This window comes from Mesoplodon densirostris, chromosome 4 (genome assembly GCF_025265405.1).
Source record: "Mesoplodon densirostris isolate mMesDen1 chromosome 4, mMesDen1 primary haplotype, whole genome shotgun sequence".
Taxonomy (NCBI): Eukaryota; Metazoa; Chordata; class Mammalia; order Artiodactyla; family Ziphiidae; genus Mesoplodon; species Mesoplodon densirostris.
The window spans coordinates 108,895,741-108,921,740 of NC_082664.1; the positions used below are offsets into that span (position 1 = coordinate 108,895,741).

Consider the following 26,000-nt stretch of genomic DNA (forward strand, 5'->3'; position numbering starts at 1 on the left):
TCATGTCAGAGCAGCAGAGCCCCAGGACACCAACCGGGCTTGGACCCCCTTGACAGCCTCTCCCTGGCCTTCTGTGTGATACATTTCACGAGGCTGTGGAATATATCCATTTTTCCTTTGTGTAGGACCATCACATCCCTCTCCTGGGGGAGGAAAAGGAAGGCTTTTCCAGTAATTAAAAACTATTATGAGACCAAGTAAGGAAAACGATAAATCCCAATAATTAAAACTAAATTCATAAAGCCTGAATTAGGCTGTCAAAAAAAAAATCACCATAGCTCAGCCTGCAGCCGGGGGTAGGAGCAGGACAAACGCCCCACACCCCCTGACCGTAACTAAGACGTGTCTGGTCAGCCAGGCTGTGGTTAGACATGGCTGCTCAGGCCGGCACCCCAGAGAGGCCCCGGGGTGTGAGAGGAGGAGGGCAAAGGGCCAGCAAAAGCCTCCAGAGGTTTCTAGCCTCCACAATCCTGGAAGTTGGGCACCCTTTTCTCACGTAGGAGGCTTTCTTGTTAGGATGGTGGCAGGAAAGCAGATCACACAGGATGAAGCAATTCAACAGAGGAAAAGCCCACACCCCGGAAAGGCAAGTCTGAAATGTGTACAGTGGGAACCACAGTAAGAGGACAGCTGCTTCTGTTAGGGAAGAAGCCTGTTTTCCCAGATCCTGCTGCCTTAAGAATTGCCTTAAGTTCTCCTTGTGTGTGTCTTCCCCCACGGTGGAGATGAGCAAGACCTCTAAGTGTCACCCCTTCCCCTTCCATAGTGGCCCAAGAGGAAGGGAGGGTCTGTCTGGTGTGAATCTTTAAAAGTGTGTCCACTTGTCTGCTCAGTCAAGCCGCCAGCCAGGGTGGAGGAGCTTGGTGAGGCCTCGCTCCCACAGGAGTCAGGACCACCTTAGAATCAGGGCCAGGGAAACCCCATCACCTGTGTCAGCAGGACCCCTGCCATGTGCACAGAGGATGTGTCGTTGTCTCGGGTTTCAACCTTTACGAAAAGATCAGGGATGTAGTGGGTACTGTCATTCTGAGCCGTCCAGCATCGTCCTTCCTCCGTAAAGCAGCCCCTCTACAGACCCACCTTGCATGCACTCGTTGTGGGAGGTGCCGCTGCCTCCCTATGGAAGCCCAAAGGGCCAGAGCCACCCTCACCCCCATGCAGATGGGGGTAGAAAGAGGCAGCCACGTGACTGAGAGCAAGATTGGAACGGGGAGCCAGTGACACGGTGGCTGTGGGGCAGACAGCGCCATTCCTCTCAGCCCGGATGCAGACCTCTGCCTGGGGTCCGCAGCCTTCCCCCCCTCCAGGGCTCCCTCAGGCGCTGGCTGTGTTCCAACCTGGTCCTCCAGCCTCAGGGGCAGTCCCCCTTCTGATCCATGCCCTTTTTTTTTTTTTTTTTTCCTTTTTTTTTTGCGTTATGTGGGCCTCTCACTGTTGTGGCCTCTCCCGTTGCGGAGCACAGGCTCCGGACGCGCAGGCTCAGCGGCCATGGCTCACGGGCCCAGCCGCTCCGCGGCATATGGGATCCTCCCAGACCGGGGCACGAACCCGTATCCCCTGCATCGGCAGGCGGACTCTCAACCACTGCGCCACCAGGGAGGCCCCCATGCCCTTTTTGCTTGTTTCCACAGTCAGGAATCCTATCTGATGAGCTGGGCTAATGCAGACTGGGCAGTATAGAGGGGAAGTATCAATATTATTCATGGAACCCCAAACTCCACCCACTACCTCAGAGATTCTTCAAATGAATCATTCAAATTTAACTTTGAAATTTAAACTATTTTTAAAAATTAAACTATTAAAAAAACAGTGATTAAAACGTTTACAACAGTAGGTTACCTTTGGGGGCATCTCTGGGGGACTTGGAGGAGGCATGAGGGAACCTTCTGGGGTCTGAGAACATTCCATATCTTAATCTGAGTAGTTGTCTGAGAATACAGGCATACGATTACACCACAATGTGGGTGTACTTAATGCCACTGAACTGTCCACTAAAAAAATGATTAGGATGGTAAATTTTCTGTTATATATATTTTACCACAATTTAAAAAAATAGATTAAAACAGAATTCAAAACACTCCTTTACAACTATTTCAACAAATAAGAGATAAACTAAAAAACAAGTATAGGCATAACTTTTTTAAATCCATCAAGATTTATACTCTTTACTATCTGTACGTTTTATTTTAATTAAAACAACAAAGCAAACAAAAAACACTATTATATACCAAACATAAGATGTTGATAACCCCCAAGCTTTCCCAGTTTCTCAAGGTACCAGATTATCTCATTTTCTAAAAAACTCAGGTCACAGCCCTTCCTGCTAGAGCTGGATCCTGAGATTTGAAGGCAGCCGTTCAAAATCTCTTAGCATTGGCAACCACATATTTATGAGATTCAGATTATTTTTCCATTCTGTGGAATCAAAACAAAATACAAAAATAAATTGGATGCTGGAATGACAAAATTACAATGATGGATTACAGATAAGTAGTAACCAAGGTTAGGGAAAGGGAGGGAAGGAGAAGGTGATTCTACAAGGCCAGCCCGAGGGAGCTGCTTGGAGGGGATGGACCAGTTTTGTTCCTGATTATTAAGGTGGATGGACAAATTCACACATGTGATAAAATGTCTTGGAACAACAGGTAAAAACATAACCAAAAATGAGTGCGTGCAAAACCAGTGAAACCTGAGTAAGATCTGTAGTTTAGTTGACTGCATGGTGCCAATCAATTTCCTGGTTTCGGAAATCCACTATAGTTACATAAGATGTTACCATAGAAGCTGGACGATCGGTATGAGACTTCTCTGTACTATTTTGACAACTTTAAGAAATTCTATAATTATTTCAAAATATAAAGGTAAAAAAACACAGAAATAAATTGGATGAAACTGCTGTAAGATTGCCATAAGCCCAGTTTTTAAATTATTATTTTTATCAAATTACCCATTATTCTTACTGACTTGATAATATGTACAAGTAAATTATGACACATTAAGACAAATGTGTACTAATAAAACACCATGTAGGTTTTGTGATTGTTTTCCCTGAAAAACCGTAAGTTGAAGCCATAACCCGTAGTGTGAATGTATTTGGAGATGGGGACTTTGAAGAGGTAATTAAGATTAAATGAGGTCATAAGAGTGGTGTTCTGGTCCAATATAAGTGGTATCCTTATAAAAAGAGGAGATTAGGACACAGGCACACATAGAAGGAAGACCATGTGAGGACACAGGGAGAAGATGGCCATCTACAAGCCAAGGAGAGAGGCTTCAGGAGAAATCAACCCTGCTGACACTTCAATTTTGAACCAGCCCCCAGAACTGTGAGACAATAAATTTCTGTTGTTTAAGCCTCCCAGTCTGTGGTATTTTGTTACAGCTGCACTAGCAGACGAATACAAGTAGTGTGGTGATGTGGTTTAGAGGAGGGAAGGATGCTTGAGAGAGCTAGCTGTCTGCGCAGATATATGAAAGTTACATATTCAAAAGAAAATGAAAGCTGGCTCTAAATCACATGAAAGAAAACCGGGGCATTAGATGCACACTACTCAAAAATACTGTAGTTCCTTCATCTGCATTCATTCATTTATTCCTTCATTGGATCAACAGTGGTGACTCAGCCTCTCCAGCCCTGTGCCAGGCGCTGAAGGATATGACACATGGGTTAAAGCCGGACTCTGCTCTGTGTAGCACAGTCTTCCAAGGAAGATGTGCAGACAAGGGCAGTACGACAGATTCATGTCTCCGCAGGGGTAAGCAGAGGGAGAGGAGGGGCCGGGAGCAGAAGTCCCTCCTGGGTGAAGTGTGGAGGTGTCAGAGCTGAGCTGTGAACACTGGGAAGAAGTAGCCAGTCCTCTGGATAGCACCGGTCTTCGCAGCCATGGCAGTGGACAGAGATGGACATATACCAGCCCTCTACAGCCCCAACTAGACTCGGGCATCAGCTAACCCTCTATCAAAGATTACTTCACACTGCATTTGCCTAGTAATTCTGTTATGGAGACAGCCCCCAAATAATGAAGCACAGATTGGTTACTTGGTTTTTAACACCTAGCTCTCAGATGTGTCTAGAGGATTGCCAAAGTATAGTATAAAAAATCATTTTGAAACTCTAAAATGTGACATAAATGCTAGGTATCATTCTACTAGATTTGGAAAGACCTTGTAAGTCACCTAGTCCAAAGGGACCATTTTATGGATTATGGAGATTTACTGAACGTCACCCAGCTTGTACCTGGCAGAGCCAGAGAGAAGGCCCGGGATTACCCGCTGCCAGTACTCCACGGGAAGCACAGGTTTTTAACATTTGAATTCCACAATAATATATATTCAATCCTATACTGTTTTCCTTCAATTTTCCTACAATTCTAAGCACGTTCAATTTCAAACCTTGCTTTTGGTGGTGCAATATTTCAACCTCTTAGTGAACAGAGGTTTGTGCTATAGCAGACAAAACTGGAAACCCTCTTGGTTTCTGTTAACCAAGTGCTCTCTTCCTACACTCAAAGACTGGTTCCAATTTGAAACCTATGAGAGTTCAAGAGCAAGCCAGATATAACTGAAGATAGGAGAGAAAGGAAATGGCGAGTGAAGGGGAAGGTGGGGGAGGAGGCGTAGGTAGAAGGGCAGGGGGAGAGGGAAACTGTGTTTGCCAGCACTGCGTGTCAGCACCACTTCTATCTGACCAGAAAGCAATGAGCCTGGTGCCGAGGCTGTGGAAGGACACCAGTCCCACAACCCTGCAGTCACACTTCACCCCTTACGACACTTGGTGAAGCTTCTGTCTCATGACAATTGTGTAATTCAGTGAGGTCCCCCTCCTGCACTGGTGATCAAGAGGCTCAGAGACAAATGCAACCCAACTACAGTCACTTCAGGACAGCCTGAGGGCTCCTTCCTTTGGTTGAACTTTTCATATCTTCCTTACTAACGCTTTGTCTAGATGCCTTCTGCCATAAGCAACTACAAAACTTTTTAGGAAAGAAGAAAAGTAAAGTAAAATCAGAAACCAAATTTACCAAAAAAAGAGGTAACAGAAAAGGCAGGGTTTGTTTGAGGATGGCTCCTTCAGACTGTGTTATCAAGTGTCCACATTATCACAGGGTATAGAGTTATTATTTTAACTCTAAACTTACCAACGGTGTCACAAGGTTCATCTTTGTGTACGCAGAAATCTGTCCTAAAAAAATTTTAAAAAAAGAAATAGTCAGGTGTGTGTAGTACCTCCAAGAATAGGAGAAGAAAATATTGTCAATTAATCTAATTAATCTTGATTACTCGTCTTGCCCATAACAAAGTTATCACTTTAGTTGCCACCTGTTATAATGAAGAATAACTAGCAGCGTTTGCCAAGATTAACCACATTTCCAACTGGTAGGCCCAGTTACCCCGAGTAAGATCCTCCTTTCATAGCTGAAATATTCCATAAATAACACTCAGTTGCTGGAAGGACTCCTTCCAACGCTGAAAGTTTCAGAAGATGTTTACCAAGTCATCTATCAGAGATAATTATTAGTCAATATCATCAAACTGTGATACAGTATCATCAAACATAGTGACCTCCTAAGTTACTCTACTTGGGCAGCAACTGGTTTTAGATGCTGGAATGACCGTGTATCACTTACATGAGAACACACAAAAAAGTCATTTCTAAAACTTGTATTCTTTAAAGCTCCCTAGGATCTCCCAGGTGTGTGGCTGTGGACAAATGAAACAGCAAAGATGCTTGAAATCTGATCCAGCCTCGGTTCTGCAAGTACAAGGGCCTCCTGTGAGGTATGAAATGAGGAATCTGGGCCATTCTTTTCCAAAACCGGAGCATTCCCACTATTCTGCCCATGAGTTCCCTAGATGGGAGCTGACCAGAGCGCTGGTTGGGGAGGTATCTTGCCCAGGACTGGGTGAGGACAGCAGTGCCTGGTCCCATGTTCACCTTCTCATGGCATACCGTGGGGACTGGTAGAAAGCACCCACTCATCTGCAGCTCTCTAAACACATGCCAGTGCAGCTTCAGGTTGAAAAGGTGTGTTCTGAAGGCACCTCTTCTCATTTCACTTTTAAAAAATTCTCTGGGAAGAAAAATGGGTCAGGCTGGCACTAAGCCAAGTTGTCAATGAAAGTGGCAGGTCCTGGATGGGTCACATATCGCCTTTCCTCGTGGGATAATACCTTCCCCTTTCTGACACTCCATCCCCACCTCGGCATTCAGTGTCCTCAATTCCTCTCCTACTCTCTGTCAAAAATCTATTCCCAGGGAAGGACCTGATCTGCCATTCACACTGGGGACAATGACAAGAAGGCAATGTAATATCATCAGCTTTTCTTTTACCTCCACTCCAAACCACAGCACGTTCTGTCCTATTTGCCTCCATAATTAACCCATGTCTAACGCCTCTCAGCACTATGTGAATGTCCATGTGAGTGGAGCAAAACCTGCTTGTTCCCAGCCCTGGCTCTGCTTCAGGCTGGCCTGAAAATTGTCAAAGACTCTACCCACCCGCTAGACCCGCAGAGGCCGGATCTGTAGGTTTAAAAGATTCCACTTGGGGTTCTGATGTACAGAATTTCCTGGTCCAGGCCACTGCCTCAGGCCAAGAAGTCTTGCCAGGCACCCTGGACATCCTGTGAGCCCAGAGGAAAGGGCAGCTGGCATGGGTGTGACAGCTTTGAAGAGGTGGCCCCGAAGCTAGCCAGAGAGACAGCTAGAAAGAGCTGGGCCAATCCCCTAAGCAGCCCACATGGGTTTTGCTGACTGCGTCTCTAATTTTTTCATAATGAACGTATATATTTTGGTAATCAATTTTAAAATAATTTTAACAAAGGAAAAAGGAAGCCCTCAAGACCCTCAAGCTTCTCATAACCCCCTCCAAAATCAAGGGAGCCTCCATAGAAATGGAGATGGAATAACCATAGGAAAATGAAGACTCGTGCCTTGATTTTTCTGTCAAAGACAACCTTTCAGAAGACTGATTAACAGGCAGTAGGGGGTGGCAAGGAAGACACAGAGGCAGAGAAGAAAACAAACAAATAAAATTAGGGACATAAATATGTTCACTGGTCTGGTATCTAACTAACCCCAACTCAACATTCTTGATCTGACACCCTTCCCATTGGAATGTTTTGGGCATGTCTCTCTCTCACACACACACACACACACACAGACCAGACTGGCCTGAGACCTCGCTCCAGGATTTCCCAGAGTGAGCAACTAAAAGTGCTGAAAGCATCATCACATTGCCTCACCTGGGCAAAGGGAGAAAGGGTGTGTGGCCATCAGTCCCACAGAAGAGAACTAAACAGACTGAACAGGGCTGCTGAGGGGATTGGGCCCAGCTCCTTCTAGCTGTCTCTCTGGCCAGCTTGGAGGAAGATGGCTGACAGGGCGTTGTGTGTTCTCTCATCCCCCGGCTACCCTGGAGGGAAACGGGTGGTCTCAAGTGATGAACCCTGCAGCGTCACCCACTGCTTCTCCTAAGGAAGTGGGAGGGTGTATGGTGGGCTCACCGTATGTGAGCCAAGCTCAATTAGAGGCCTGGCTTGAAAGGGTCGCCAAAATTTGAATCTTCTCTCCCCTGCCTGTTCAAGGTCCTTTCTCAGGAAAGGAAAAGCAAGCCTTCTGCCTGCAGGGTCACCTTCATCTCCAGGTACCCTGGCTCCCACTGCAAACTCATGCCAAACCCACATGTAGGGGCTGCAGGGGTCAACTGGGGAATCAAAACAAAACAAAAAAAGGGTCCCAATGCAGCTCTCCAGCCTCTCAGTCTCTTCACATTCACATCCTGCTGTTTGTTCCTCAACAGAAGGAAGGATGCGCGGATCTACAGGCCAGAGCAGGCTCCGTGGATGTGTGAACTGTGCCATCACGCAGGCCCCTCACTCAGAAGCCTCCCAACCCCCAACCTGCTTTAACACTGGTCTCAACATCTTGAAATTCTTAAGACTTATTTTTTAACATGGGGTCCCGAGTTTTCATTCTGCACTGGGCACCACAAGTTACATAGCTAGTACTGTGCATAACCTATTGCCTGGCATACAGTTGGGGTTTAATAATAAATACTGGCTCCTTTACTAAACGACCGGCATACATTTCCAGATCACTTTCAACGTGCCCTGTCAGCTCATCAGTGGCCTTGTCTCTCCCCTGTGTTTGGAAACCCAGAAAAACTTACCACCACAGGTACCCACCAAGCTCTCACATGAGCAAGGCCAAAGGTTGAGGGAGGACCGTCCCTGGGACTGGGTGGAATTACATGGGAAGGGAAGGTGGAGGGACAGCTGGATGTCCTGGTGGTCGCGCTCTGGGCTGGCCATGCATGTCGCTCCGCGTGTCTCCCAGGAGCATAGACCTGGGTTTGCGGGGTAAAATTCCTGGCTTTCTGGAGGACACGTGGAGCCAAAGGCAAGGCTGTGCCAGGTGTTGAAGTCCTCTGAAGTCCAGTCTGTGCGGGTCCCATATGGCCCCCAAACTCAGTCTACTAAGAGGTCCTTGCTGGCCCTACACACGGCTGCAGCTGCTGGATATGCAGCTCCCGCCTCTCCTTGCTCAGCAGCTTCTGTTGGACGCGATGTCATGCTCACATCTTGGCAACTGGCCATCTGTATGGTTGGTGGGCGTCCAGGAGGATACACTCTCGGGCTCAGCCACAGCCCGGAAGGGAAACAAAAAGAGAAGAAACCCTCACATCAGCCAGTTCCAGGACCTGAGGACGCCGGCCCCTGAACACCACTGGCCTGTGCAGCCTCCAATTAGACCCTCCGTTTGGATTCCTCTGGGAGGAAAGGACTGCTTCTCCAGAGCAACAACTGCCTCGCACCCAATTTCCCTGGGAAAACATCAGCCCATTATTATCCCAGCCGAAGGAATTGCAGCTCTCAGCCTCTAATGATTAAACGATGCTTCTCAGCCAACTTGGCTTCCAGCCCCGACTCCATCACTGCTACCCCATCCTCGTGGGAGGTCTTGAGTTTAATGTCTGTGAGGATCCAGAGGACAGACGGCACCAATCAGTTCAGTCCAGCAGCTCCCCACAGAAGTGAGAGGGATCGAGATGGCTCGAAATGGAGAGATACAACACAGGCTCCTGGGCTGGCCGCAGGCGACAGAGCGGGATGGAGGCCTTCGCATCGGCTCTGCCTGCATCGGAAGAAACCTGGCTTTCCCGGGCCACCGGGCATCTGCCTCCCCGGCCCCCCAACTCAGAAACACCCGCTTGCAATCAGGACCTCCCCCTTCAATGTGCTTAGTTAGAAAAGAACATTTTAAACGTTTTTTATGGTGGTAAAATACATGTAAAATTTACCATCTTAACCATTTTTAAGTTCATGGTTCTGTAGTGTTGAGTATATTCACATTGCTGTGCAACTCATCTCCAGAACTCTTTTCATCTTGCAAAAGTGAAATTCTATATCCATTAAACAGCTCCCTATTCCCTCCTCCCCACAGCTCCTGGCCACTACCATTTCTGTCTCAACGAATTTAACCTTCTAGGTATGTCATATAAGTGGGATCACAAAGGATTTGTCCTTTTATGACTGGTTTATTTCACTCAGCAAAAGGTCCTCCAGGTTCATCCACGTTGTAACTAGTGTTAGAATTTCCTTCTTTCTTAAGGCTGAATAATATTCCATTTGTATGGAAACAACCACATTTTGTTTATTCATTTATCCACTGATGGACACTTGGGCTGCTTCCACATTTTAGCTATTATTACTAATGCTACTATGAATATAGGTGTACGAATATTTCTTCAAAATCCTTTTGGATATATACCCAGAAGTGGAGTTGCTGGATCATATGGTTGTTCGATTTTTAATTTTTTGGAGGAATTGCCATACTGTTTTCCACAGTGGCTGTACCATTTTACATTCCTACCAACAGGGTACAAGGGTTCCAATGTTTCCACATCCTCACCAGCACTTATTTTCTGTTGTTTGAGTTTTTTTAAATAGTAGGCATCCTAATGGGTGTGAGATGTAAAGAACATATTTATGCAAAATATTTCCAGTATGGTAAATAAGCTGTTAGGAGACAGGAAAAAGAGAAAGGAAAAAATAAAGCCTAACGGACAGCATTCTCAGGCTGAGGGTGCCTTCAGTCTCTCTGATGGCGTTTCGTAAAAAGGCTAATCCAGAAGTTTTGTCTACACTAATTTTGGTAACATCTATTGCCTCTGAAAAAAAGCTAGTCGTTCCCAAACCAAGACCACTTGCAAGTGTTTTCTCTACCCAGACAAGAAAGGAAACAGCAGGAAAGCAAAGAAGCAATACAGGGAAAATTCCCATAGGTTATTATTTTTAACAAAACACCAGAATTTACACATTTTATATAGTATTTACACAAACCACTTTCAAAGTAATAACCTTGGAAGTTTAGCTGCATATTCCAAAGATGATGTTATTTAGAGCTCCTCTCTAGGAAAGGTCTTTAGTCCTCATTTAAATATCATTTGGAATATCACTCACATTAATTTATAGTCACATACAGATATGGTTCCCAAGGACTTCTGCCTGCCCCACAAATCAAATCCACTCTCAAAGGGTGGTAGCCGTAAGACCAATACTGTAATCCTCAGTGCCTTATGGAAAGCCCCATAGGCTCCAAAAGCTATTTCAAAGTGCCTTGAGCCATGGAAGCCTCTGGCCAGTGAGTGTGGGGGCCAGAGCTGCTGGGAGAGGTGGTACCTAGGGCTTCCCAGCACTCACCAGGGTGGGCAAACACAGATCTAAGGCAAGTACAAGGTCATGCTCACGCCTTGTCCTTGGTTCCTGGTAGACCATCAGCCATATGTTGGCAATCAGAATTATTGAATAGACTTCTCAAATGTTCCATTATACATTTAATCACATCCTGTAGAAGCAGCAAGTGTTCTCATAATGGATCAGTGTGCTGCAGATCACATTTTAACCCTTTAGGGTTGGCAATTGATGAATCATCTACAAGAGTGATTAGGCATCTAGTTGGTGTCTGATGGTGGCAATGTGCATGTTCTGGGTTTTTTTTAAGAGGAGAAGCTTAGGGTGCTACATTGCCTGGTATAGGGTGCCTGAAGCTGGGGTTACAGATCATCCCCAGCTAGCTTCAGGCTGTCATCAGGCCAGGGGCTTGTTGTTTATGGCCCAAGAGATGCAAAATAAGAGCCCTTCTGGACTCAAAACCAAAGTCTTGAACCAGATTTAACTCTTCTTAGAAGGGCAGGCTATCTTTAAGCTAAAGACATGGTAAACTGCTCCCTTTCTCTGAACTCAGAGAAAAAGAAAGCATGTAATTTTGGAAGTAGTTTCCGTAAATTAAAAAAAATCTTAAAATTCAAAGTTGATATATTCATGATATATTCATTCAAAAAAATAAAATTTTATATTTTAACCTAATGGATTAAATTATCACAAAACATTTCTGCATATTTTCTAAAAGAGGATTTTGGTGTGAACACATAACACATTTTATTTACATCATTGAAGTAAAACAACCAAGGAAAATCAATTTTTCTAACAGAGATTTGAGACATAGGGAAAAAATGAAATAGCCACATCTATACCTATCATGGGTTGAACTGTGTCCCCAAAAAGATATGTTCAAGTCCTAACCCCACACCCAGTCCCTGTGAATGTAATCATATGGAAAGAGGGTCACTGCAGGTGTAATCAAGTTAAGATGAGGTCACAATGGATTAAGCTGGGCCCCAATCCAATGACTGTTGTCCTTACACGAAGAAGGAAATGTGGGCACAGGGAGAACACCATGTGACGAAGGAGGAGACTGGAGTGATGCATCTACAAGACAAGGGATGCCCAGGACTGCAGCAAGCACCGGAAGTTAGCAAGGAGGAGGAAGGATCCTCCCCTCCTGAGCCTTCAGAGAGACACGGCCCTGCCCACACCTTGATTTCAGACTCCTGGCCTCCAAAACTGTGAGAAAATAAATTTCTGCTGTTTAAGCCACCCATTTTGTGGTAATTTGTTACTGCAGCCCTAGAAAACTAAAATAACATTGCTGCTCTCTGCATAGAAAGCTGCCTTTGGTTTCTATTGTCCACTGCCGGGCCCCTTGGCTTCCCTCTCAGTCAGGAAGAGTAAGTCCAGCTCCGTAGCCTATAAAGAAGCTCAGCTTCTTGCTTCAAATGGAGCCTCTACGTGAATTCCACAGGCATCTCTGCCCACTGCTGTTGTCCCAAGAGTGCCTATGGATGGGCTGTGCACAGCACACACACGCTTGCATGGACTTCCCTCCACAGGAAAATCGGGGTATTCACTTCTCCCACTTTGGAAGCAGCCTCAAACACAGATGAGCTCTTTCCAGTAAGCATTATATTTGGTGCTGGGAAGAGGTAGTAGATGAATTTTCTTGGAAGTTTTAAGAGTCTTGGGTAACTAGGATTTCAGTAGTTTTATATTAATAATAACAATAGCAATAATAATAGCTAACACTTGTGTCCTTACTTTGGGCCAGGCACTGTGCTAAGTGCTTCCTGTGCTCATTTAATTCTCACACCTTGGAGGTAGGACTATCATTTATCCCCATCTTACTGATGAGGAATCCAAGGTTCAGACATGTGACCCAAAGTCTGATATCCAAGCCTGAATTCCTAGCAAATTGCCATCTGTCCTCTCCAATGGAAAATGCCCTCCCTTTCTCATTTGCAGCTCCAGGCAGAGTCTAGTTTTACCTGGTCACGAATACAGCGGCATCCACGGGGGGCGTATCGTCCTTGCCTCCTGGAACCTGATTGTTGCCGAGGTACCGTGCGCCTCCATATTCCTCATTCTGCCAGTGACAGAAGCTCTCCAGGGACCGCTCACCATGGTGCCCAATGGACAATTTGGCCTAAAAGAAATCAGGGGGACAGTTACAGAAGCAAATGCCCAGGGAAGCCAGAGTTCATGCTCAGACCACAGTGTGGACGTTAAGGTGGAGACAGTTGCTCGCCAGGGCATCATTCAATGTCACCTGCCCACAATGCTGGTAGGAAGATGCAGAGACCCAGAGAGAGGCCATCAGGGGCCTTATCTATAACTTCGAATGAAGACTCTGTCATTAAAGAAAAGCTTTCTTCTTTTTGCCAAACTGAACAGCATACCCAACGTTCTCACGTTCACTGCTTAACTCTGAAGGTAACACTTTCATAAGGAAATGCACTCAATCAAAAGACCAGAAAATGATGTTACAGGGCACCCAAATTTAGCCTGAAGCTCAGGTATAGCTCCAGAAGAGTAGCCATGATTCCAAAGACCTCACCATCAACTTTGCACCCATGAAACACGCGGGAGTGAAGGAGGGAGGCACACAGGCACACTGCTCAGGGTTCCCCTGAGATTCTGAGCAGATTAACTGCACACCAAGCCTCCAGTAACAGTACCTGTCCTCCTCGCACTAGGCATCCCTGGTCCCTGGCCCAGGGCACAGTGTTGCCATCTGCAAAGCCAGGGAAGGAGGATAAAATACAACACTTGGACGACTCCTCAGCACTCAACAGCAACTAGGAAGCCTGGAGACCAGTTACATTTTCCGTTACTGTGCCGATGGGGACTTACAGGACGCTGTCGTAGCAGGACAAGCTTGGTAACTTGAATGTTAACTTTAATTCCAAGGCTCTGGTGCTGAAACATATTGAATACCTGTCAAGAGAGAAAAAAAGAAATAGATAGGGATATAAATACAAAAATAAAAAAAACAACAACAGCGGTATCCTGGATGGGATCCTGGAACAAAGAAAAGATAGTAGGTGAAAACTAAGGATATCTGCACAAACTATGGACTTGAGTTAATAATAATGTAACAATATTGGTCCATTAGTTATAACAAACATACCATGCTAATGTAAAATGTCAATAATAGGGGAAATTGTGTACGGGAACTCTCTGTACTACCTGTTCAATTTTCCTATAAATCTAAAACACAAAATATAAATGAATGAAATATAAATGTATTTATTTATAAAATGAAATATAAATTCTATTCATTAAAAATTATATTAAAAAAATTTTTAACTGTTCTTACAGTACAAAAAAAATCTAAAGAAGAGTAATTATATGAAATTCAAATTTCAATGTTCATAATAAAGTCTTATTGGAACAAAAAAATACATATATGTGAGATATATAACCCAGATTTTATTTAAAAGGCCTTCTGAGTCCAAAAAACTCCCATAAATATAAATTCCTCAAGAGAAACAAGTATAACAGAAAACTCTGGAATCACACACACGTGTGCATACAAACATATACATGCAAAGATAAACTGGAAATCAGTTGGTTGAAAAAAATGTATAGGACAGGTGATTTTGAAAAAAAGAAATGGATGTCTGCTGATTCTGGTGTTTCCTGCAGGAAGGTGAAGGGGATCTTTATGAAAGGATGGGGGAGGTCCATGCCTGTGGCCATCTGCCACGTATCAACTTGTATCTTCTCTAACCCTCATCACAACCCATCAAGGTTGGTGTCTCCACCAACCTCGACTCAGTGACATAAAGCCACCAGCTCAAGACCCACTGCCAGTCAACTATGACTACAATCCAAATCCAGATTGTCCAGCCAAAAAGGCCATATTCCTTTTTTCCCTGAATTCCTCATTCTAACCAAAGTTTGTCAGTGAGATAAAGTTATAGTAACAGAAAAGGATATGCCCCTCTCAGTTTTGCACCTCTTGTTGGTAGAACTTAATTATAAAGATCTCAACATCAAGAAATCAAAGGATTCAAGGAGAAGAGAGATAGGAAAACTCAAGTAAGGCAAAGGAATGAAAGTTGACATAGACAGAAGAGAACCATTGGATTTGAGGACCCCCAGATCATTATGATCCTCCTGAGTTCCTTCTCAGGAGAGAGCAGGATGCAGGGAGGTACAATGGAGTAGGTGATGAGGGTAGTAGTGTAAGATATAGAGGGAAGAGATAAGAATCTTTTGAATATTCCCTTTTCTTTTTAAATTGGGAAAATACTTTTGTTTCATTATGCCCTTTTCTTCAGTGTTATTGATATATAATTGATATACAACATTGTATTAGGTTCAGGTATACAACATGATGATTATATATATAATACTATATATCATAGTATATATAATATATACATATCTCAAAATGATTACCACAGTAAGTTTAGTTAACATCCATCACCTCACATAGTTACAATTGTTTTTCTTGTGAAATAACTGTTAAGACCTACTCTCTTAGCAACCTTCAAATATACCATACAGTACTGTTATCTATAGTCACCATGCTGTATCTTACATCTCCAGAACTTATATATCTTACAAATAAAAGCTTGTACCTTTTGACCACCTCTACCCATACCCCTACCCCCCACCTCTGGGAACCACCAATCTGTTTTCTGTATCTATGAGTTCAGGTTTTTTAGATTCCACATATAAGTGAAATCATACAGTGTTTGTTTTTCTCTGTCTAACTTATTTCACTTGGTTTTGAGTATTTTTTTTTCCTGACAGACATAATCCAGAGGGAGAATTTTCTAGCAGGGGCATTAAAATTTTCTCTCCAGTACATCAGCAGCAACATAAAGCAATGACCACAGCCAACAGCGTGGCCACAGTTAATTCAGGCCATGTGAAGCTGGACACGGCGTCAGGCACACAAGCGGCAGAAGCCAGGCACGCACAGTGCTTGAGCATCTGTGTGACAAAGGAATTAGCTGTGTCAGTGCTTGGATTTTTCTCTTTGAAAACTATTATTAAAGCAAAACAGAATCTTTGTGTAATTTAATATTCTTTCCCACAAGGAAAAATAAAACATATTCAGTTCTTCTGTTCTCACTACCCCCTCCCAAAACTTTTTCTTTCCTCAAGAACAAAATTGCAGTCATTTTTTTTTTATACTAGACCATCCGTAGGCCAATTCTGAAGTCATGCCTTAACTACCTATCCCTAAACCTGGGTGAAGAAGGGAAAAGCACATAACTTTTTCCTTTTTTCTGAGAACCACCCAACAGCTGTAAATCAAATTTTTCCAGAAATATTCAGCCTTAGGATTGGGCCCAAACTGGAAAACCTCAATTCAAAACATGAAAACTAGAAAGAATGAAAACTTGAAATTATGAGGGAGAAAATTCAAGTCACACAGGGTTTCAAGGTGCAATTTAAACACTGCCTGTAACAGCAACGGCAGCCAAAGACATTAAAGAATATTGTGGGTTTAAAGCAATAACACAGGAAAGCAATTCCCAGTGATGTTCTGACACGCCCCCTGAAAGCAGCATAAAGAACAGAGCCTGAACGGAATGATGCAAGTTTCAGGAAGGACAAAGCTAAAGGAACAAACTCCCCCATCAGAATCGACGGTTTTTTTCCTCTCCGGCTGAGGACAGTTCTGCACATCCCATGTACCGTGACCCCAAAAGGCTCAGGTACTTTTCTTGGAGCAAATACACAAAAAATATGTGAGCTGGAGGGGGAGAAAAGCTTCATGCTGTAGAGACTGGGAGGGAGGGCGAGATGGGGAACTGTTGTTTAATGAGTGTAGAGTTTCCGTCTTGCCAGATGACAAAGTTCTAAGGTTTGATTGCACAAGAATGTGAATATAATTAATGATACTGGACTGTACACTTAAAAATGACTAAGATGGTAAATCCTGTTATGTGTATTTTACCAAATTAAAACTTTTTCATTAATTAATTTAAGACAAGAAGCTTCATGCTCTGAACAACATTCTCTAGTAAGCCTGCAGGAAGGGTACGTACCCCCTTGGTGTGTAACTGGGATGCCCACGTTCAGGAGAGCAGGCGGGAGCGACCACAGCTAACGCACCTTGTCACCTGAGCAGACCACACTCCCACAAAGCCCAGCAGAGCGCAGGGCCAGGCAGACGCACAGGATCTCCCTCAAGGCCCAGTGCCAAGCCAGGCGAGCCGGGCAAGCCAGACGAGAATCCGACGACAGCCACAGAACACAAAGCAGCAGGCCTCAGAGACATGTAAGGAAGTCTCCCTGTTCTCCTCTCCCATGGAAATTCACACTCAGGAGAGTCTTGGAGGCAGCGGCCCCATGATGTTTAGGGAGACACCTGGATGGGCAGGGAACAGCACAACCAATTGTCTGGAAAGTCTGTCTCCTGCATCCAGCTCTGGCTGCATCCTGGCAAGTGTTCAGAGCCCCAGCTTTATTTGTCACATTTCCTTGGCAGCCTGGGGGCCGAGTGGGTGGATTCACTGCCAGCAGCACACTGCAGGGCTCCCCTGGCTGGGCGACATGGGGACACAGTCAGGGAGGGGTAGACAGGGACAGGTGATGGGGGCACGTGGAGAGGAGCTGTTCGCAATGCCAGGTGGGGTTTTCACATGAGCACCACCTACCTGGTGACTTAGGACCTCCCCAGGGACAGACGGGAAGTGGAGGTGATTCCCTCACATCGCAGGCCGCACCCATCCAGACCCGAACCCTGGAGGGGGCTATATTCTCTAGCAGTCCCTCTGAACGGGGTCCCTGAAGCAGCAGCACCAACATGGCCTGAGCACATTTTGGAAACGCATTCTGGAGCCCACCCCAGACCCCATGAATCAGAACCCGGTGGAGGCGGGGTGGGCCCAGCCATCTGCATTCCACAAGCCCCCCAGCGGCTTCCCATCATGGCCACTGGGGTGTGGGACCCGGTGAGGTGAGCGCTCTAGCACTGCTGCTAGTTTCTCTGCTCACCAGAGAGGCTTGTTGTCTGTTTCACATGGTAATTGAGTCAAATTGATGTCATTTTTCCTCCAAACAGAACTTGCCTGGAGCGGCTCAGGTTTTCATTCCACTCTGTGGTTGTTAAGGAAGCTAAAAACAACCGAAGCTCTTTCGAGGGGCCCCATTTTCCAATTTGGCTGCCCAAACCCAGGGCTTCTAGTGTCAGCACCACCTGTTTCCATCTGCAATTTGTTCTTTAAAATATTCCTGCTTCTCTGTCACCACCACCCCCAACCAAAGGAAAATCAAGTCACGTACATAAAAAGGCACTACCGCATATTTGGAAAATCAACCAAAGCCCACTCAGGGCACCCACTGCGGTTTGCTGACAGCTCAGAGACACAGGTCTGGCCAAAGTATCTCCCTCCACACATTCCTGCACAGGTGAGCGGATTGCTGGGACACATAGCCCAGTGGGACTCTATAGCCCTCTGAGCCAGGTGGAGGGATCTTTTCAAACACAAATCAGTGTATACCACTCTTCTACTTGACCCCTGCACAGCTTCCCCGTCGCACATGCAGTGAAGCCGGCTCTCCGTGCCCTGAGCCCTGAGGGGGCGGCCAGAGCACCTCTCACTGTGCCCCACCCTCCCCATCACCCACCAGGAATCACCTCTCCCTGTGCCTCCCAAATGCCAGACTGACTCCCACTGGCTGGCTCCTTATGTCAGTGTAATGCCTTCCCTTCTAAGTGGAGGGTCACTCATCACAGAGGTGTCCCTGACTGCCCCAGTCACTTGCTATCACCTGGATCTTTGCATAGCAGTTTATAAAATTTGCACACAAATCCCTGATTTGTGTGTTGAGTACTGTCTGTTGGTGCCACCACATGAGCTCCATGAGGATGGGACCTGTTGTGGTCCCTACTCGATCCCCAGTCCCTAGGAAGTCCCCAGAGCACACTAGGTACCCAATAAATATAACTGAATGGAATTAGTGAGTGCATCTCATTTTTTTTATGGTGGTTAAAAACGTATAACATAAAATTTACCATCTTAACCATTTTTAAGTATACAGTTCAGTAGTGTTCAATACATTCTCATTATTGTGCTACCATCACCACCATGCACCTTCAGAGCTTTTTTACGTTCCCAAACTGGACCTCTGCAGCCATGAACCAAAAACTTCTCATTCCCCTCTCCCCTCAGCCCCCCGCAACCACCACTACACTTTCTGTCTCTATGAATTTGACTACTCCAGGCACTTCATTTGAGTGTAATTATACAGTATTTGTACAGTATTTATAATTTTGTGACTGGCTTATTTCCTTAACATAATGTCCTCAAGGTTCATCTATGTCATAGCATGCATCAGTTTCTTCCATTTTTAAAGTTGAGTAATATTCTATTGTGTATATATGTACGCATATATATTTTTGTTTATCCTTCAATGGACATTTGGGTTGCTTCCTCCTTTTGTGAATTATTTGTGAATAATCCTGCCATGAACAAATATCTCTTGGAGACTCTGCTTTCAATTCATTTTGTGTATATACCCCAAAGTGGAACCATAGAATCATATGTCATGTGAGTGAACCTCTTTTATGCTTTGGTCTGTGTAGTGTCTGGACACTTTGCTGGGATTTTAAAATTTTCTTTTTCTCTTTTGGCTAACGATGATGCTGTTTTCATTGGGGAAAGTTCCCCACTGGGTGAGCTCTGGAGAAAGGAAGGAACCCTCTTTCCACTGTAGAAACCAAAGCAGGTGGAAACTCACTCTGCCTGCCACAGAAGCCCTGGAGGGGCACTGACAGTGGAGAGATGGTCCCAGGACACAACAGTGGCAGGAGGACTGCAGCCCATACTCCTGGCCGGAACTCAGCCTTGCTCTCTCCTGCTGCCTGGCCCCTCTCCCTTGAGTCTTCTGCCCCTTACCCTCCCCCCAGTTCTGAGGCTGGTGACCCAGCCTTCCTTTTGATTCTGGGCTCCTCCATATACGGCTCCAAAAACATGTTTCCTCTTCTGCTTCAGTTAGCCCAGATCTAGTTTCTTCTGCTTATAATCAAAACCCCTGACTGATACAAGAACCAAGCTCACTGCTCTGTGATTTACAAAGCTCCTTCATTCCCTGTTTTAAAACAGGACCACTCTGCATGATGCTGGTAGGGGAACCACTGACCGAAACCGCCCACCCTAGCCAGGCACCACAGTAACCATCTGCATGATTGTTTTACGACATAAAGTCCTGGTAAGGAACATGGAACTAATAAGCCACCACCAACCTAAAGAATTCGGGAAAGGTCAAAAGGAGACACCAGTCCATATGTCCTACCAACCTCCCAGAATCCTCCTCGCTGGAATCCATCTTGACTGAGCGATGCGCGCACCACCAAGAAGGACCCTGAGTCAGAATGATTGGCCAGAGACAACCCGGAAACTAATCCCATCACCCTAAAACCCGAGATTGCAAGCCATGTGGCAGAGCAGTCTTCCTGGGTCCCCTTACCCTCCTGCTCTCCACCCGGGTGCCCCTTCCCAATGAAGTCTCTTGCTTTGTCAGCACACATGTCTCCTTGGTCAATTCATTTCCCAGTGTTAGACAAGAGCCCGCTCTTGGGCCCTAGAAGGGATTCCCCCTTCCTGCAACAATGCCAGGGTTGTTTTAGTACCGCTTCCATGCTTCACAAGTCCTCAAAAATGAGCAAAGTGACTCTGCTCTCACAGCAGCCACTTCTTCTGTTGCTCTGAAGACTGATTCAACAGGGCTCAGAGGTGAAGTCTGAGCAGCCAAGCATGCTCTCAGAACAGTTCTTTCCCACCACACTTGTTTTATCAGCTCCATCTTGATACCTCCTCCTTGAAGGACAAGATGTGAGAGGGGCTGAAGGGGACCACCCATAGCACAGTGGGCTGTGTGGGAGGCGTAAATATGTAATTGCATTTATGTAGAAACACTTTCTACCAGAGTTTAGGACACCACATCTGTGTGACATGCTTGGAATACAAAAGGCTTTTCAGAAGTAAATTAATTGAGGAATTAAAAAAGGAAAGCCACTGTTTACACAACTGCAGCGTTAAATCTTTTGCAAAGGATGTTAGAAAATGGCATTAGTCACTCATTTATGAGTTCACAGATGCCACAAAAATTTCTTGATCACCTGCACATGTACAAGGCACTGGGGAAGTAATGACAAATGTGTACACACAGTCCTACCTTGATGAGCTTATAGATGGGGCAAAGACAGTAAGCAGGGTGGACTTTTTAAAAATTCTGTTAAATATGCATAATATGAAATTTACATTTTTAAGTGTATGGTTTAGTGGCATTAAGTACACTCAGATTGTTGTGGAACAATCACTACTATCCATCTACAGAACTTTTTCATCTTCCCCAACTGAAACTCTGCAGCTATTAAACACTAACTCTCTATTCCCCATCCTGCTCTAGCCCCTGGCAATCACCATTCTACTTTCTGTCTCTATGAATCTGACTACTCCAGGCACTTCATTTGAGTGTAATTATACAGTATTTGTACAGTATTTATAATTTTGTGACTGGCCTATTTCATTTAACATAATGTTCTCAAGGCTCATCCTTGTAGCATGTGTCAGAAGCTCCTTCCTTTTTGAAGGCTGAATGATAGTTAATTGAGTGTATATACCACATTTTGTCTACCCATTCATCCTTCAGTGAACACTGAGTTGCTTCCTCCTTTTGACTATTGTGAATAATGCTGCTATGAACATGGGTGTACAAGTTTCTGTTCATGACCCTGCTTTCACTTCTTTGGGGTATATACCCAGAAGTGGATCAAATTAAAATTCTATTTTTTTTAAGAACCATCATACTGTTTTCCAAAGGAGCTGCACCATTTTATGCTCCCAAGAACAGCACACAAGGGTGCCCATTTCTCCATATCCTTGTCAACACCTGTTATTTTACAATTATTTTAGTAACAGCATTTTAATGAGAGTGATATAATATCTCATTGTGGTTTTGATTTGCATTTCCCTAATGATTAGTGACCCTGAATATCTTTTCATATGATTACTGGCCATTTGACTATCTTCTTTGGAGAAATGTCTATTCAAGTCCTTTGCCCATTTTAGGTTGTTTAGTTTTGTTGTTGTTGTTGAATTGTAGGTGTTCTCTATATATTCTGGATATTATCAGATATGTAATTTGCAAGTATTTTCTCCCATTTTTTGAGTTGCCTTTTTACTGTTTATAGTGTCCTTTGATGCATAAGTTTTAAAATTTGGTGAAGACCAATTTGTCTACTTTTTCTTTTGTTGCCTGTGCCTTTGGTGTAATATCCAAGAAATTATTGCCAAATCCAATGTCAGGAAGTTTTCCCCTATGTTTTCTTCTAGGATTTTTATAGTTTTAGCTCTTACATTCAGGTCTTTAACCCATTTTGAATTAATTTTTGTATACGATGTTAGGTAAGGGTCCAACTTCATTCTTTTGCATGTACATATCCAGTCTTCCCATCACCATTTGTTCAAAAGACTGTCACTTCCCCATTGAATGGTCTTTGTAGTCTTGTTGAAAAGCATTTGACCACATACGTCAGAGTATATTTCTGGGCTCTCTATTGGATTCCACTGGTCTATATGTTTGTCTTTATGCCAGTATCACAGTGTTTTGATTACTATACCTTTGTAGTAAATTTTGAAATCAGGAAATGTGAGTCTTCCAACTTTTTCTTTTCCAAGATTGTTTTGGCTATTCAGGGTCTCTCGAGATTCCATGCAAATTTTAGAATGAATTTCTCAATTTCTGCAAGGAAAAATGTTGTTAGGATTTTGCTAGTGACTGCATGAATCTGTACATTGCTTTGGGCAGTACTGACATCTTAATTATAAGACTTCTAATCCATGAACATCAGTGTCTTTCCATTTATTTATGTCTTCTTTTTTTCCATCAATGTTTTGTAGTTTTTAGTGTACAAGTTTTTCACTTTTTGGATTAATTCCTAAGTATTTTATTCTTTTTGACACTATTGTAAATGGAATGGTTTTCTTAATTTCCTTTTCAGATTGTTAATTATTAGTTACAGAAATGCAACTGATTTGTGTATACTGGTTTTACACCCTGCTAATTTGCTGAATTATTTTATTAGTTCTAATTTTTGTGTGTAGGATTTCATGATTTTCTACATGGCTCATGCTATCTGTAAACACAGATAATTTTACTTCTTCCTTTCCTAATTGGATGCCTATTATTTCTTTTTCTTGATTAATTGCTCTGGCTAGGACTTCCAGTACTATGTTGGATAGAAGTAGTGAAAGTAAGCATCCTTGTCTTGTTCCTGATCTTAGAGGAGAAGTTTTCAATCTGTCACCATTGAGTATTACATTCACTATGGGTTTTTCACATATGGCTTTTATGATGTTGAGGTAGCTTCCCTCTATTCCTAGTTTGTTGAGTGTTTTTTATCATGAAAGACAGATGAATTTTATCAAATGTTTCTTCTTCATCACTTGAGATGATTATGTGATTTTTAGCTTCCTTCTGTTAATGTGGTGTATTACACTGCTTGATTTTTGTATGTTGAACCATCCTTGCATTCTAGAAATAAATCCCAGTTTGTCATGGTGCACAATATGATTCTGGTTTGCTAGTATTTTGTTGAGAATTTTTGTAATAATGTTCAAAAGGGAAATTGTTTTCTTATTCATAAGGAACTACAGTTTTCTTTTCTTGTAGTGTCTTTATCCGGCTTTGGTATAAGGGCAATGGTATAAGGTATAAGGGTATAAGGTAATAGAAAAGAGTTAGAAAGCATTTTCTCCTCTTCAGTTTTTTGGAAGAGTTTGAGGAGGATTGATTAATTAGTTCTCCTTTAAATGTACGGTATAATTCACCAGTTAAGCTATCAGGTTCAGGGCTTTCCTTTGTCAGGAGATTTCTGATTACTGATTCAATCTCCTTACTAGTTATAGGTCTATTTTCTAGATCTTTATGATTAAGTCTTGGTAAGCTCTGTGTTTCTATAGGTATTTGTCCAGTTCATCTAGGTTATCCGATCTGTGGGCATACAATGGTTCATAGTATTTTTTTTGAATTTTATTTATTTTTTTATACAGCAGGTCCTTATTAGTCATCAATTTTATATGCATCAGTGTATACATGTCAATCCCAATTGCCCAATTCATATAGTATTCTTTTATAATCCTTTTTGCTTCTATAGAATTGGTAGTCATACCCCCACTTTCATTTCTGATTTCAGTAATTCAAGTTTTTTTAAATTAATCAGTCTAGCTAAAGATTTATCAATTTTGTTAATTTTTTTGAAAAATCAATTCTTGGTTTTGTTGATTTTCTCTATTGTTTTTCTATTCTTTATTTTATTTATTTCTGCTCTAATCTTTATTATTTCCTTCCTTCTGCTAGCTTTGAGTTTAGTTTGCTCTTCTAGCTCTTTAAGGTGTGAAGTTAGGTTACTGATTTGAGATCCTTCTTTTTTTTTTTTTTTTTTTTGCGGTATGCGGGCCTCTCACTGTTGTGGCCTCCCCCGTTGCGGAGCACAGGCTCCGGACGCGCAGGCTCCGGACGCGCAGGCTCAGCAGCCATGGCTCACGGGCCCAGCCGCTCCGCGGCATATGGGATCCTCCCAGACCGGGGCACGAACCCGTATCCCCTGCATCGGCAGGCGGACTCTCAACCACTTGCGCCACCAGGGAGGCCCGAGATCCTTCTTTTAATGTAAGCATTTTACAGCTATACATTTCTTTCTGAGCACTGCTTTTACTGTGTTCCATAAGTTTCGGTATGTTGTGTTTTCATTTTAATTCAGCTTTATGCGTTTTCTCATTTCCCCTGTGATTTCTCCCTTGACCCATTGGTTGTCTAAGTGTGTGTTGTTTAATTTCCACATATTTGTGAATTCTCCAGTTTTCCTTCTGTTACTGATTTCTAACTTAATCCCATTGTGGTTGAAGAAGATACTTCGTATGATATCTTTTAAATCTGATGAAACTTAATCTGTGAGCTAATACACAGTATATCCTGGAGCATGCCCCATGTGCATTTGAAAAAAAGAGTAATATCCTGCTGTTACTGGGTAGAGTGTTCTGTATATCTTGTCAGAGCTAGTTGGCTTATTGTGTTGCTCAAGTCCTTTATATCCTTACTTATCTTCTGTCTAGTTTTCCTATCCACTACTGGGGAGGGGGGGCGGGGGTGAAGTCTCTAATTATTATTATAGAAAACTGCATACTTCTCACTATAATTCTACAAATTTTTGCTTCACATATTTTAATGATTTGTTATTAGGTACATAAATACTTGTAACTGTTATATCTTCTTCCTGTATTGAAGCTTTTATTAATATACAGTATCCTTCTTTGTCTCTTGTAATTTTTTTTTGACTAAAGTCTATCTTGTATCATATTAGTATAACCACTCATGATCCCTTATGGTTACTATCTGCATGGAATATCTTTTTTTTTTTTTTTTTTTTTTTTTGCGGTATGCGGGCCTCTCACTGTTGTGGCCTCCCCCGTCGCGGAGCACAGGCTCCGGACGCGCAGGCTCCGGACGCGCAGGCTCAGCGGCCATGGCTCACGGGCCCAGCCGCTCCGCGGCATATGGGATCCTCCCAGACCGGGGCACGAACCCGTATCCCCTGCATCGGCAGGCGGACTCTCAACCACTTGCGCCACCAGGGAGGCCCTGCATGGAATATCTTTTTCCATTCTTTTACTTTCAATTTATTTGTGTCTTTTGATATAAAGTGAGCCTCTTGTACACACTGGAGCATTTTTTATATTCCTTCTGCCAATCTGTCTTTTGACTGGAGAGTTTAATCCATACATTTAAGATAATTACTGACAAGGAGGGACTTACCTATGCATTTTGCTATTTGTTTTCTATATGTTTTATAGCTTTTTTTTGGTCCCTCATTTCCTACATTACTGATTTTTTTGCATGCTGAATTTTTTATGGTGAAACTTTTTAATTCCCTTCTCATTTCCTTTTATGTATATTTTATAGCTATTTTCTTTGTGATTACTATGAGCATTACATTTAACATCCTAAGTTATAGCACTCTGATTTTATACCAGCTTAAATTCAATAGCATACAAAAACTCCGTAGCAAGATGATTTTTAAAAAGGAAATAAATGTGGAATTATAAATCAAGATAAGAACCACCAAGTAAAAACCAGACTGCTATGATAAAGAAAACAGGTGGCCTTCTCAGAGGAGTCATCAAGGAGGGGCCCTCTAAGGGGACATTTACACAGAGACCTAAAAGACAGAGGAGCTAGCCATGTATGAAGCAGGGTGAAGAACGTTCCTGACAAAGAGTTACCACAAGTCAGAGAGGAGCTGGGGCCCCTGAGAAATGGTGGCCCACATGGCAGGAGTCTGTGCTAACGTG

The 26,000-nt window shown here is 43.5% G+C and overlaps 1 protein-coding gene across 4 annotated transcripts in view; it reads right to left on the minus strand.

The window, feature by feature from the left end:
• ADAMTS17 (ADAM metallopeptidase with thrombospondin type 1 motif 17) overlaps positions 1 to 26,000 on the minus strand; it is a 354,869-nt gene that overhangs the window by 251,123 nt on the left and 77,746 nt on the right. For all 4 annotated transcript variants that reach the window (XM_060096914.1, XM_060096913.1, XM_060096915.1 and 1 more), the window contains 3 exons: positions 13,531 to 13,614; positions 12,666 to 12,823; positions 5,139 to 5,182 (listed from right to left, as the gene is read on the minus strand). In XM_060096914.1, the coding sequence (XP_059952897.1) occupies positions 5,139 to 5,182; positions 12,666 to 12,823; positions 13,531 to 13,614 (286 nt within the window). The remainder of the gene's footprint in view (positions 1 to 5,138; positions 5,183 to 12,665; positions 12,824 to 13,530; positions 13,615 to 26,000) is intronic.